The following is a 15,255-nucleotide window of genomic DNA, read 5'->3' as shown; positions in this document are numbered from 1 at the left end:
TACATCTTGTCTTAATAATGATTATTGTTCTAAATTTTGAGGCATAATAGTTTTTCTTGAGAAAACCCCCTCCCTCCCCACACCTAGGTAATCTACAAGTATTCATAATGAAATTATTATCTATGTATTCCCCACCCAAATAGGGAAGGTGTTCCCTAACTCCCGCATTTTTGCGCAATTGGAACTTTTTGCTCGTAATATACCCAATTTAATTAACTGTCGATATCAATAGTATATCACCGATAACCCCTTTTGACGACAACATAAACCATTTCATTATGGTGATGATATCTTTTTTGACAATTTGATTCGTCAAATTTTGGCTAGCGTAAATGAAATAACACTCCCCAAATACAACAGATTATAAGGGTTAATAATAAATATTTGATAACAATAAATAACAAGATACATTATAAGCATAGAGAGCGCAACAATAATGGTTATTTCTATTGTTTCATTATGAGAATAGCGTTGATTTTGTGTAGTTTATTTTGTTTGATATGATTTTGAAATGAACTTTTACAATTTGAAAAATAGGATTGAAGTCTAAACCTGACAAAAATTGGGTAATCCTTTTTTATTTTTAAAATTTCCAAACGGGTTTAAATTTTGGCTTATTCGCAGCTGCCGAGCCCTGGCTAAAATATTCCTTACTGACGTACAGACATACAAAGTGAGTTATAGAATAGCGTAGCTGCTCTATTAATAATAATGAATGTGTGTTGTATGATAATACGTAGATAATAGTGGGTTTATATTATACTATTATTATCAAAGATATTTTTGAGGAGGGATTTTTACTGAAGAAACTATTACACATAGATTTCTTTGCGAAAAGTATCATAAATAGCCTAAAACCTGCTTAGTATCTACACACAGTTTTCAATAAAATTGTAGATCAATCTATCTAGACTTATGCGAGACCATAAAGGACGTAAAAATATGCTTGAAATCATACATTCAATTGCATTAAACATAGTTAATTCGTGGGAGGTTTAATTTAGCTCCATTAATAATAATATTTCCCTGTATCCATTTAACAGTCTTAACCAAAATATATCTTCAACGCAAGAAGGAAGGGGACATTGGGCTGTTTATTACACTAGTCCCCAAAGTCATTTAATAACGTTTTCTTATTCGTTGGCTTAACAACCTTAGGGACTTTTATTGAATTTTGATTGGTTGGTTCATTTAGTTGAGTGTCCAAACACTCAACCACTAATTATAATCTACAGAAGGGGTAACTTTGTATATCATCACTGGGAATGTAAGCCAATCTCTCGACCATTGTCTTATCTCTTTAGATTCCCGATCTTCTAAACATGGAGGGAGGGGACATTGAACTGTAAAATAAAATTGTTGCTAAAGTTTTATGAGCATGTTTTCTTATTCGTTGGTTAAGACAAGAATTATCTAAAGATCTTAAACAATAATTTTGTTTATCATTAATGGTGATGTACTAAAATGTATTCATTGTCCTTTGTCTTATCCCTTAATATAACATAACATCAACTTCTTACTAGTAGAAAAGTTAAAGGCAAATTAATTTGTCTACTGATGAAATATCCATGCTCATATGTAGAGTGCAGCTTCTATGTGGTTTTCAGCAAAGAGCTCTCTCAGAGTAAGGTGGTTTCAGTACAGGGGTGCCAACTTTCAACTTTTTTGGTTTAATGTTTTAAAAAAAGTGTTTAGATTTAACAATATCCTAAAAATAGCCTTAAACCTTCAAAAAGATTAAAGATGTTTAAAGAATAACTATTAAAAAATTTTCAAAAAAATAATTACAAAAAAGCCTAGGTAACTAATAAACTAGCAATGCATTTTGGTAGCCCTATTATTTAAAAATAGTGTGCATTTACTGCCGCATGTTTCATTTAGCAAAAAAAGACACATTGACACAATTATTTATGATGATAGTGAAGCTAAAGGGAAGAGGCAGTCAAGTAAGGGATCTAAAGGGATAAGACAATTGTCGATAAATTGATGTACATCTCCAATGATGATACACAAAATTATCACTTTTGTAGGTACAATTAATGGTTGAAACGTTTGGGCAGTTAAAAATGAATCAACCAATCAAAATTCATTGGAACTCCCAAAAGTTGTTAAGCCAACGAATAAGAAAACTTTATTATAAAACTTTGGGGACTAGTGGAAGAAACAGCCCAATGTTCCCTCCCTCCCTACAGTTTAGTACTGTTGCAATAATATAATTTGATTATACGGAACTGAATGCACATATTTAAATAATTCTTGTAGATGGGGGACAACAGCTGTATTAAATTACTTTACAAGAAAGGAAAAGGATAAAATACCCAAAAATGGGAGTGCAATACCCATATAACCCATCCCCCTTCATATTTTGTCTTAAAAGTTATATTGTTATGTGGTGAAGGGTTAGTGAAGGGGAGGGGAAGGGAAGGGGTTGAGGAATAGGGGGATGCAAGGGTTTATAGCAGAAATGGGGAGGGAAGGGTAGATGGGAGAAATGGGGAAGAAAGAGTAAATGGGATAATGGGGAATAGAAGGGAAGGGGAAATTAATATAAGGGAAAAAAGTGATGGGGAAGTAAATGAAAGTAAAATAATCACCCGAGCATAACACTTAATAGAGCAGCTTTGCTACTAAAAACATAAAACAAGAAGAAAGTGAGGAGGGGTTTACTAGGATCCACTAAAGAATTTAAGGGATATTCCAATGAAAAAGGGTTGAAAGAGTAATTAATGAATTTAAGCATAATTTTACATCTATATATAAAAGCATATTTTATAATGGATGTCCATAAAAGGCCTTCTAAATCTTTTATGCTAATTAATTAAAAACAAGGATAATTCTCTTCGTGAATATAATAGCAGGTAGTGTCAATGAATCTGATATATCATGACGTCGTTTTTGTTAGATTTCAGGTTTTTATGTTTTAAAATCCGTCAAAAAAAGAAGATCTTTTACTTGACTTAACTTTAGAAAATCTGCATTCAAATTACGCAAAAAGTGCCAGCATGTTGTAATTGTTGTTTAACTATACATTATGTGTTTACTTATATTTACATCCTTATAGTGATGAAAAAAGTTATATCAATAGAGTTACCTAGAATGGTTACTTTGGGGTTACAGGGGCAATATATTGATGTACAATTTGATACCACTATGACTATAGACATTATAAATGACGCTACCTGGGTTGCTATGGGTTTCAAGTTGTAATGCTTTTTTGAAATTTATTGTTTTTGTTCGTTCTAGTTATTGTAATCTTATAAGGAGATGAACAAACCATATTTTAGTGTTATGGGTTTCCTTAAATCATTATCTTTTATATACTTAGTAATAGTTACTATATTATATGTCTATCCATCTATCCATCAATCTATCTATCTATCTATCTATCTATCTATCTATTTATATATCTATCCATCAATCCATCTATCCATTCATCCATCTATCTATCTATCTATTTATCTATCTATCTATATATCTAACTATATATCTATCTATCTATATACCTATCTATCTATTTATCTATCTATCTATTTAGTATACCCTCACCCCGGAGCGCATGTATTCCACAATGGAACCTCCAAACGACCAAATTCTTCAAGTCAGAGTTCACAAAGCTTTAGGTAAGTTAAAAAATAATGTAATGAACAGACGGACGGACGGACGGACGGACAGACAGACGGACATACAGACAGACAAACGTTATTTGAACAAACCTTTGTTATATTACAGAAAAAAAGACTATAAAATAAATCTTTAAAAATTTCCTCTTTTTATGTAAGTACAAAACTAAAAAATTTCATATTAACCTAAATTTTTGGGAGAAAGAAAGGGTTGTTGATTATTGTAAACGTCATTGTCCTCTCCATTCATGAAAAAAGTCAAATATTTGTTGAACTAAAGTAACATTTAGGTTGTCCTAATGACTTCTGTAGAATAAAGGAAAAATGTTTCTGGGAAAATCCTCCAAGTTATAGGAATCCTTTCAGTGGCTTGTCACTAATTTTCTAAGGTTTCAGTGATAGGTCAACAGAGATTAAATTACGTGTGAAATTATGCTGTGGGTTGCAAGTAAATATTGGGAAAGGGGGTAGGGACTATGTATTGATTCACCCCACCCTTCCCCAATCACAAAAACAGGATGAAAAATAGAATTAAATTGTAGTACTTTAAAATTATAATGGAAAAAATCTACAACTCTCTCTTTTCACCAATAACTATTCCACTGGCAGAATTGCAAATATAAGAATTTAGCTAGCATTATTATCTCTAAATCTGATATATATTTTTCTGTACAGGTTAAAGTCAGATCTCTCCTCCCGCTGTAGCTGGAAATTTCTGGCGATATTCTTTATCCTGTTCTCTTTCCTCCTGGTGTCAGCTCTGGTCTATACTGCAGGTGAGCATTACAGACAGAACGACAGACAGACAGAAAGACGTATTTTCTTTTCATCTGATGTAAGCTGTAAACATATTATCTCAGACAATTACAGACAGAGTAAAAGAAAGACAGACATGGCGTTACATCTAAACACTTACAGACAGTACGATAGACAGACAGACAGACAGAAGTATCTTCTTTCATCTAGTGTGGATTGTATACAATACACAAACAAACAGTTACAGACAGAGAAAGACATAGTTTGGCTCTAATTAATACTGTGATTATAATTTAAACTTTACAGACATAACGGCTGCAGTGGTTTTAAATTTTAGGCCCTTACGGCGTTACAGATCTACAGACAGAGTAACAGACAGACAGATAAGCTCTTAGACAGTTACTACAGACATCAAATCTTTGTCTAAGCGGTTTTTTCTAAATATCTTTCTTGTAAAAAAGGACAAAACTAAAAAAATATTCAAATTTAATGTCTTTATTATAAAGAATTCACCCCTCCAAACATACATTTAAATAATACCCCCACCGTTCTTGAATACATAATAACTTTAAATTAGATAAAAATTCTCAGTTTGACCAACATTTACCTAAGCATGGCTTTTTCACCCTCTTTTAACCATAAAGGGATAGTTCAATGGAAAAAAAACAAATTAAATTTTTATTCAAAAATCATCATTGAGATAAGATTTATTTATGTACTTTTTATTGCATGTCTAACTGATTTAATGGAACCTTGAATGAAAGATTAATTAATCTTCCTGTGTTCTATCCCTAATTCCATGTTTATACCTGTTAGAATATTAAAACGTGACCATTCCATATATTATCACTACAGATTCAAATTAATATAGACGGCTGATAAGTTTTATAATATGTGTCATGTACCAATTAAAATACTCTTCTTTCTTTATACTAGTTAAATTTCCATTCCAATTTTAGCATCAACGGGCTGCATATTAAAACGGGTAAGAAGGGGCAGAAAAAAATACCCTAAAACCCAAAAATAGACTTAATCTAAAAAGTAAACTATCTTTAAATCATACCGAGACCTTAGAGAAGTTTCTATAAAATGGAGAACTCAATAAGTTTAGTAGTTATTGAAATCTTAAGCTTCGTCCAATAAACCTTACTACCTTATATAAAACTTTAGAAAATATAAGACAATATAATATAAAGTTTAGAGGTTATACAGAAGCTCTAAGAAATTCTGTTATTATGTCGTGGAAATTTAACTTTTCCCATCAGAAATTTTTAGAATATCCGAATATCTAATGTAATACAAAAGAATCCATTTTAAACCTCAAAGATTTCTAGAAAGTTAAAAGCATTGTCCAAATATATATCTTATTTGGATAGCCAGGATTTATTTAAAGACTAATAGTTAATTCTTTCCAAATTATACTAGTACACGTAGTTAAATATGTTTTCTCAGTTGCTGGCTTAAACAATTACGAGTACTTTTGTTAAATCGTAATTGGTTAGTTCAAACTACCAGTGTTCAAACTTTCAAACCAAAAATTTAATTTTACAGAAGTTTACCATTTAACCTTAATATTCTTGTATATTTTTTAAAAAAATACAATTCTATTAAATCAGTGTTTTTTTCTAAAAAATAAGTTTTTTTTCGTATTTATTAGGTAGTTAATATGTATTGATTATTCTGGATAATTTAATCAGAGTGATCACAATGTTTTTTCCCCAGTGAGGAAGGAAATAATGGCAGAGAAAAATAATCTTTTCCAAATTTTCTACCTATTATTTACAAGTTACCAAAGACATAACATAATATTAGACTGTATGCGATGTCGTTGAAAAGTCAGCAATAAATCATTTTGTTAACTAATCGCCATTCATAATTTTATTAGTAGATGATATGTCAGTCAAAACAACTTTATTATGCGAAAATATTTATGGGTAAATTAATTTATTGTCCATTGTCTTATCCCTCTACCCTTAGTTATATCCCAATAGTCTTTACATTAATAACATAAAGATATAAAGATTATTTATTCATATACTAACTTTTTTATAAGTAGCGCAGCTACTCTATAATTTTAGTATGTTCGTTTGATTGTCGCCTTGCGATTAACAGAACGCTTAACAACTTTGAGGGTAATTATTTTCTAGGTATGATTTTCTAAATTGCAGTTTAAAGTACTTCTTAATATAAAATTAATTAGGAATTGGTTGCTGCGGTACTTATTAACAAAATTGCTCTTGTTCTTCTTCTCTATAGAAATGATAATATATTTGTTTATCTATGTAATATACACTTTTAGAAATGATATTTCTTTATTCAATATTCCTTGATATCATAATTGACCCCTCGGAAACCATCCCCCTTCTACCAAAAAAAAAGTTCAACAGACGGATGTACAAAGTTAGTTTAGAGGATGTTTTTAAGTCTATGAATATTTACTAGAAATTTCAGACACCTATCTTATCTTGCAGCCAAGAAAAAGAAAATGTGTACCTAATAATCTACTTTTTTGGGAGGAAGGGGGGGGGGTGTTGAAAATAAGTCATTTAAATCAAAAAGGAAACTGTCATTTGTTTTAGCCAGGAACTGAAAGTTTTGTAAAAGTTTTTGTAAAGTTCGTATCCTAGTTTTTCTTACACTTAGATACTGTATGTTACTTGAGCTTATACCTCATTGCCTTTTAGAAATATCACTTTTATAATAAGATAGTAGCTGCGCCCCTAGAGGCTTGTAGGTGTATCTTTTAAAATGTCACCACAAAAAGAAAAAAAACATGTTTTTAAGAAGAAATGTTTTTTATTTTATTTTGGGAGGTCAGAGAAAACCTCCCCTAAATCGCACAAAAATAACCAAAAAGCCCCACAAGATCTTTAAAATCCCCCTAACCTAACATTTATTTTAATTTCAGCGTCAAACATAGTGTTACAAAGCAGTACAAGCCTAGAGAAAGCTCAAGCCTGTCCGGTTATAGAAGATTCGCAGGACAAAAATTTTGTACCAAAATCAGGTAGGCTTTTTTTCATTGCGTTTTAGTAACTACAAAAATAAAGTATTTATGGATGCTCTAATAATCTAAATTAAAAAAAAACTATTTAACTCCTATCAAATGCAGTAGTAATAAATTCAACTAATTAAAACATTCAATAAAAATCCTCCAACCAAAATCTGCAATAATATATCATTGGCTAAAAAATCCTCCAATAACAATCTGTAAAATGTATATACTGATCTCTTATTGGCTAGAAAATCCACCAATAACAAACAGTCTTTCTTTCATTACAGGTCTAGAGTATGAGAAGGAGTATAAAAAAGAGCGAGAAGAAGCGACCAAGGGTGTCACCTTCCAAGGGTTCCCGGACCTAAACACCTTCAAAGATCTGCGGCTGGACGCTAAACTTGCACATATCATTCAACCTTATACGTAAGTTTCTTGTTTATTGACAAATTTGAAATTATTAAAACTATTCATTTTAAAAGCATAGTATTTCTAAAATTAGGATTGTTAACATTTAGGTACGATCTAAAAAGCGTTATTAGAAAGTCTTTTAGTCCATATAAAACATGTCGATTTTTAACCTTTTTAACGACAATTTATCTTGTGTTTTATTATCCTTTTCATCTGATTTTTGAAATAATGATTCCTATTGCATCATAATGTTTTAAGCGAAGCATCTGTATAAACAAGTTCTAAAAATGTAAGTATGTCCTTAAATAATATCCTGTAATTTATCAGTTTTGCCAAAAAATTACTTACAATTTTGTTTGGAATCATTTATTTATATTTTGCTTGTTTAGTTCTGACACTATACAAGAATTAATGTTAATTTGTCCTACCGTTCCAGAGCTTCGCTTTTATAGATGTTGTCATCCTTTTTTTTTATTATTTTTTTTCTTTTTAGATTCTGGAATCTAAAAGTTCAGCAAATGGATTCTGTTTATGTTCAGTTCGATTTCAACCTTCCCAGAGGAGCTTCCATAGGTATTATATTTTGATATCAAACTTTAGTTTGAATACTATAAAAATATTTATATTATTGTAATATTTTTACATTTGACATTTAAGGACAAAATTAACATACACAATGAAAATATACCAACAAATAGAAATACAATTCAATTAGAATGATGATATAGCTGTGGAGTGGTTTTTAGTTTTACAAACAATTGATCTTGTTAACCGTTTGGGCTGTTATTATATCAACATAATACTATAGTCATAATGTCATTACTAGAATATTGTTATATGTTAAATTTGTTTTTATCAAAATATCGAGTATTTCTTAGATCTTTTAAAGAAATGTTGTTTAAGTGTCAGATAGGACTACTATTAAATACTTTATCCTATAATTTATGTAGTAGTAAGCAAGTTTATTTTGTCTGAAGCTTAAGATCTAGAAATTGCTGGTCCGTATGGGTTGTGCTTTTTCAGAGAAGCTTCTTGTTGGGCTGGTTTAAAGCTATTTTACTTACCTCCCTCATCTTCCTATGAGGCTGGGGGCGAAGTAACTAATATTATTGATAATGTATGTCAACATTATGACTTCAGTTCTAAGGAACTCTACTATAAAATGTACATGATAGAAATGTCAATAAGCTTTATCGGTTCTTGCGATAAACATTCACCACCAATATTCAAACCAGGACAGACATAATTATTCTAAATAATAATGCAGGTAGGGAGGGGACATTGGGCTGTTTAATACACTAGTCCCCAAAGTATTTTAATAGCGTTTTCTTCTTCATTGGCTAAACAACTTTGGTGACTGTCAATGAATTTTGATTGATTCATTCATTAAGTCGAGTGTTTAAACGGTTCAACCACTTATTGTAAACTACAGAAAGGGTAATTTTCTGTAACTCATTAATTAACAATTGGTTTTAACCATACTTATCCCAAGTCCTTATTAGAACCAACTTTTTTGCTTTCTTTATTGAGGAAGGAAATGTAACAATTTTTACTCATTATTGCATAATACTGAAGGCTTAATTTTGGTGTTCCAACATTTCCACCAATGATATAACACTCTTAATTTACCAAAAACTTTGCTTAACGCTCATTATTTAAAACAACCTTTAAATAATTTGCATTTTTTCGTTTTTTAAGGTCTTAAACGACTAAAAGAACATGGGTACTAGTTTAATTTACAGTCCAGTGTCCCCTCCCTCCCTGTTTTATTAATCAAAATCTGCGGAAGTCAGAGCACACCTTTCGTCAATTAAATGTCATGTAATAACAATTTCTTAAGTTACTTTTTATTTGGACAATTAATGTTTTTCTTTTATGCAATTTAAGAAATTTGTAAACCTTTTTTTCTCTCACTACTGGCTTTTCCCCTACAAGCTAGAGCACTAAAATAGCCTAAAACCACCCGAAGACATACTTGTAAAACTGCCCTGGGGCTTTTGGAAATCTTCTACAAAATAAAGAAATCCATTGGTTCAGAGGGTTAGCGAGATCTTTACAGACAAACAACCAAAAACTTACTACTTGTTTTAATAGGATAATTATTAAAATATACAGAAAATAAAAATATTTTGTCTTAATAATGATAATTTTTTTAGGTTTATATGCTCGACGCAACGCTATTCCAACGTTTACCAACAATGACGTCAGAGACGTACTCAAAGGATTCAGAGAAAAACGATCGGTAAATAATATACATATGTTAAAACAGTTTTTTACTCAAAGGAAGACTGCAAGAATCACACAATACCAGTAACTGATTACATTTCTTCAATCAACACAACCTTTTCAAAATCTCTTAAATAAAATTTCGGTTTATCTTCTGTGTCTTACCGTAAAATCCTAGCAGCCAAGTGAGGAAACTAACATTGTTCCGGTTTACTTGTAGCAGTCATTCAGCAGCTAGAGCGGTGTTTTTCCTGCAGGCTTCCTTTGCTTTTATTTCGTCAGTCCTATTACATGTTTTTTGGAGAAGAACAAAATAATGTTACAATAATCACAATGCTATATAAAATAAGGATAACAACATTTATGAATAACGAAGCACAAAAAAACTTGGATTGACGAACGTTAAAGCGAGAAATATATAAAAAATCATGAAATTTTTATAAATGAAAATCCACTGTTTCAAGGCAGACAGACGAATTAAAAAAATTATGTAATGGCTTCTCATCGGCACAGATAGACATTATTTAATAGTTATTTCTCGCATCGTATTATAAACGGCTTTCCGCGAATATAGAAGTTACAATTATGAGATTAAAACCAGTTTTTTTTAACCCTGAGGTGCCGAAGGCACCGGCTAAAAAACTGGTTTTAATCTTATGATTGTACATTTTTATATTCGTAGAAAGCTGGATATAATTCGATGCTAGACATAGTTTTTTCGTATGGATGAGAACAGGTTCCTATCCACCGGATTCGAATGAATACGAGAAAACTATTATATTTATTTTTTCAGACGAACATCCACCGTAACTACAATTACTATTTTGAGTCTGGTCACTGGTTCATATCTCTTTACAACGATGATTCAGAACCAAGAGAGGTAAGTGTTATACCAGTGAAATGTTTTCCTTATGAATAAAATAAAATTTAGTGCTTTTCCTACAAGTGCGTAGCAAACACAGAACCCCCCTCTTCCTTATTATAGACATAAATTTAAATAAAGGTGGTTATTTTTTTGTTAATGCCTAACCCCTGCGAGGCAGGTACATGTGGAGCCCTAACCCTTCAAATAATCACCTCCTCTCCCCATTGATTTATATTTTTTTTTATGACATATTATTGTTGTTATTTTCAAGACAATTCAAAATTTAAATTTTCAAATTACTCCTTTATTTTTCGATTCGTTTTTATTCTATGATATTGTTTTAATAGTAAAATTTGCCTTTTTATGAAATATTCTTTTTCTATGTCAAAATATTCTAAATTAACTTTTTTTTTTGAAGATTTCAAATTTTAATAGATTCCCTAATTTTTCAATATTTTGAAAATTATCGAAAAAATATAATTTAAAGTTTATTCGGAAAATTACAGGTTTTATGAAAAATAACTTTGTTAAAAATGACGTTAAAAGTTAAAATGAACAAAATTTGCATACGACAAGGGTCTCCACCACTTGGGGCAGACAGTTGTCTGGATTATAATCTATACTTATACTTTTATTGTCTTACCATTTCTTTTTTAGAACTCCTTTCCTGTCCCTAAGTTCGATGAACTGTCATAAACGAATCAATTTTAGCTTCAAACAATTTCAATTTGGAATTTATACAAAAAAAAATAAAATTCAATAAGCAATAATTAAACTAGTGGTTGACAAATTATCGACATTCAAAATAATTATGTCGATGATATTACCTACATTCAACTACTAAAAGTAGCATCGCATAAATACCAAATAATGCTATTCTATTAATGACAACTCGCCTTTTTGTGTAGGATTGTCTGAACATCTTTCAATTTGCCATTATAGTATTGAGTACGGAAGTCTCGAAGCATTAGATCTGTCATAATACTAGAGCGCTAAAGAAAGCAAAGGTGTTAACATGTCTATGTACTTTTATTGGTTACTAGTGGCTACGGCCTTATGTAGAAGCTCTATATTCAAAGAGGGATTGGAGGGTTTGAAAAATAGTCTAAAACTATTCACAATGATTAGAAATAAAAGGGGGGGGGACAATGGGCTGTTTATTACACTAGTCCCCAAAGTTTTAAAACAACGTTTTCTTGTTGGTTTGTTCATGAAGTTGATTGTTCGAACGTTTCAATCACTAATTTAAATCTACAGAAGGGGTAATTTTGTGTGACATCAGTGAGGTTGTACATCAATTTATCGGCCATTGTCTTCTCCCTTTAGATTCTTGAAAAAAATATGAAAGTTAATCTTTAACTGGTGGAAAACAGCACGGCACTCTAGTAACTCTATTATTGTACAAATGAGAGAAAATTAGAACATGGCACAGTTATGTGCTGCAACTTTTGGACAATTCTGTTCGTTTCGGACAAATATACGTTTTTGCATAGCATCATATTATAGACAACTTTCCGCGGATATTAAAATGATAAATTATAAGTTAAAACAAGTATTGTTAGATCCGAAGGACCGGCCCAACAAAAGTGGTATTATTTTATGATTTTTATTTCAATATTTGTGGAAAAATGTCTGTAATAAGATGCTATACATAATATTTCAGTATGGCTTCGAAGCCTTTTAATATCTACTGGATCTAGAATTGGTTCTAAGCCTTACTGAAAAATCGTGTGTATAATAATAATATTAAAACCAGGTTTTGTTAACCCGTTACTTAGGCATCTCGGTGCTAACAAAACTAGATCTAACTTTAAAATTGTTCATTTTCATATTCGCGGAAAGCTGTTAATAATACGAGGCGATAAATAACTATTTTTGTCTGAAAGTACCTTCTCCAGAAACAATTATATATCTTGAGAAGGAGATATCAATTAGAAAAATCCCACATTAAACTTCAAGAAAACTCTACTACAATCAGGGATACAGGGATAACACAATGGATTATACACCAGCAATTTATACTATCCCATAATGATAAACAAAATAACCCCTTCTATATTATAAAATTATTCATCAAAAAGTCTGGACATTACTTATTTTTACAACCTAATCAAGATTTCACAAAGTTTTTGAGCTAACGAATAAGATAAAGCTTTGGTGACCAGTATAATTTAAAGTACACTTTCCTCTCCCTCCCCGAGTAAAGCAGATTTTTTTAACAATGTTCAATATCTCTTTATTATTACTGCTCTAAATCTGTTTTAAATTTTTGACAATTTAATTTAGTTTTAGAAACTACTCAGGGACAATACAATGGACAAGAAATTAATCTTCCCCCAAAGTGTCATACTTAAAATCCCTCTATTGTCAACTTTAAGATACTATTGTTGGGTTGGGGATGAGACTATTTTATTTGCTATTGCCATCTCCCTTCCTAAAAACTTTTTGAAATAATTTAAACTTATACTTTATTAAAAAGTTACTTTAAAAAGTAATTTCTTTTAACTATTTTTAAAGAAAATTTAATTCTTTTGATTTTGTATTAATCTTTTTTTTTAAAGTTAAAATTAAGAAGGGACACTTTTTTTCCATAAGTAGCGAAGCAACAAAAATATACATTTTGGAGTCAAATAACAGTAAAATGTAGTAAAGAAATAATATAGAAAATTAGATGACACTCTAAAATATACCTAGTTTTATAGTAGCTTCGCAAAAGTTACATTAAATGAATTTTACCGTACTTGTTTTGTTAAAATTCTTCATTTAAAATTATTTTCAGATTTTGTGTCAAAACTAAATTTCGAGTAAATTGAATTATAAAAGAAAAAGTTAAACGAGGTCTAGATAAATGCTCGAAATCTAATTTTGTCTCAATAAAATTTTATTTAACTTTTAAATCTTTAAACAATTTTTCTATAAATATCAAAGTAAAATATGGTGTGCAAGACTAAGAGCTATATGTAACTCAAGCAAAAGGGTGTAAACCCTGTGCAAACTTTCAATTGGGTCTTTGAATATCAGCCAATAGCGTAGGATATTTTTTTTTATTACCTAAAATCTAGACTTAAGTGTTTCAGACATAATGACGTCATAGTGCTTATAGAAAAGTCTCGCTTTGAAAAAAAAGGTTATTTTTTCACAGATTATTTTTGTATTTTTATCCTAAAAACATAGTTAAGAAAGGGTACAAAAAGAAAACATATTTTCTTTCTTTTTTTTGACAAATCGTTAAGGATTGTTTTTTTCCTTTCTAAAAGTAAAAAGTCAACACCAAAAATAAATCTATTGGTAATAATTATTATAAGCATATTTTTTTACTTATCATTAAAACATTGAAAGCACAGCAACATTTAAACTTATAAATCTCCCAAAATATAAATGTTTTATTTTTTGGGGAGTTTTGGAATTTCCCCCCATATTTTTAATATTTTTTTCAGTGGCTATAAAAGCTTGTGATAAAGGAAGTGCAATGTCATTATGTAAAATTATAACCCCATACCCACGGCTAGGGACTTGTATTAGCATATAAAGCTTTAAATTACTATCGACTCCGCCCCTAAAGAGGCACTTTAGAAAAGGGGGTGGGAAGTTGACCCTCCATTTTAAAATTTAATTTTAAATAAATAGAAATTAAAAGTGTTCAAAGTGTGGGTTCCAGAGGTGTTATCTCATAGAAGGGTATGGGTATTCTCCCCGAAAATAGCTATAAACCTTCTCTAAACCTTTATGATTTGATTTGATTAAAATGAAATTATAAATTATCACTAAGTATTACTACTAGAAGTTACCTTTTTAAATAAGTTTGTTAATTTTTTTAGCATAATAATTCATATCTTTGAAAAGCTTCATGTAAAATTATAACCCTATACCCATAAGTATACTTTTTAAACTGTTGGGAGGAGGGGGGGGGGGGGGAGGGCGGGTGTTAACTTCTTAGGGTTTTAAAAGATAGGTAAAGTTTTTATGCAATTAACTATTAGCATTCATTTTTATTGCGAGTTAAAATACTTATTGATTCAAAAGAAATTTCCGCATATAAATGTATATAATATTTTTCTATAATTAGTATTGATACCTTTATCCCTGAAAGATTTTCCCTTTGCACAATTTACAAGATGATAACCATATTTTTCCCTGGTAAAATCCTCTTTTACTGCGCACGCCAGTGAATTTTAAAAATACAAGGGTATAAATACTAAGTAGACATGGAAAAAATGTGAAAACATAGCCAAAAACCTGCTAAAATCAGTCCGAATGCCATGGATGTGTTATAGTTAATAACGCTCCAAAATGATTGGAATGTTGCCAAGAAGTTTCAGCCTTCTTTCTTTAATAGCAGCCGAGATAATCATATTTCCCTTTTAGTCTTACGGACTGAAGGA

The 15,255-nt window shown here is 30.5% G+C and overlaps 1 protein-coding gene across 2 annotated transcripts in view; it reads left to right on the top strand.

Annotated features, from left to right (window-relative positions):
• The window catches only part of LOC145334326 (teneurin-m-like), a 132,109-nt gene that overhangs the window by 46,498 nt on the left and 70,356 nt on the right, over positions 1-15,255 (top strand). For both annotated transcript variants that reach the window (XM_080179738.1, XM_080179737.1), the window contains exons 8-14: positions 3,536-3,620; positions 4,296-4,396; positions 7,285-7,383; positions 7,659-7,797; positions 8,276-8,355; positions 9,939-10,024; positions 10,802-10,888. In XM_080179738.1, coding sequence (XP_080035864.1) covers positions 3,536-3,620; positions 4,296-4,396; positions 7,285-7,383; positions 7,659-7,797; positions 8,276-8,355; positions 9,939-10,024; positions 10,802-10,888 — 677 coding nt within the window. The remainder of the gene's footprint in view (positions 1-3,535; positions 3,621-4,295; positions 4,397-7,284; positions 7,384-7,658; positions 7,798-8,275; positions 8,356-9,938; positions 10,025-10,801; positions 10,889-15,255) is intronic.

Source organism: Acartia tonsa, chromosome 12, assembly GCF_053477335.1.
Source record: "Acartia tonsa isolate MP-2025a chromosome 12, ASM5347733v1, whole genome shotgun sequence".
In the NCBI taxonomy this organism is placed as follows: Eukaryota; Metazoa; Arthropoda; class Copepoda; order Calanoida; family Acartiidae; genus Acartia; species Acartia tonsa.
Note: the sequence above shows the minus strand (reverse complement) of the source record. Positions and strands in the feature narration are given on the sequence as shown.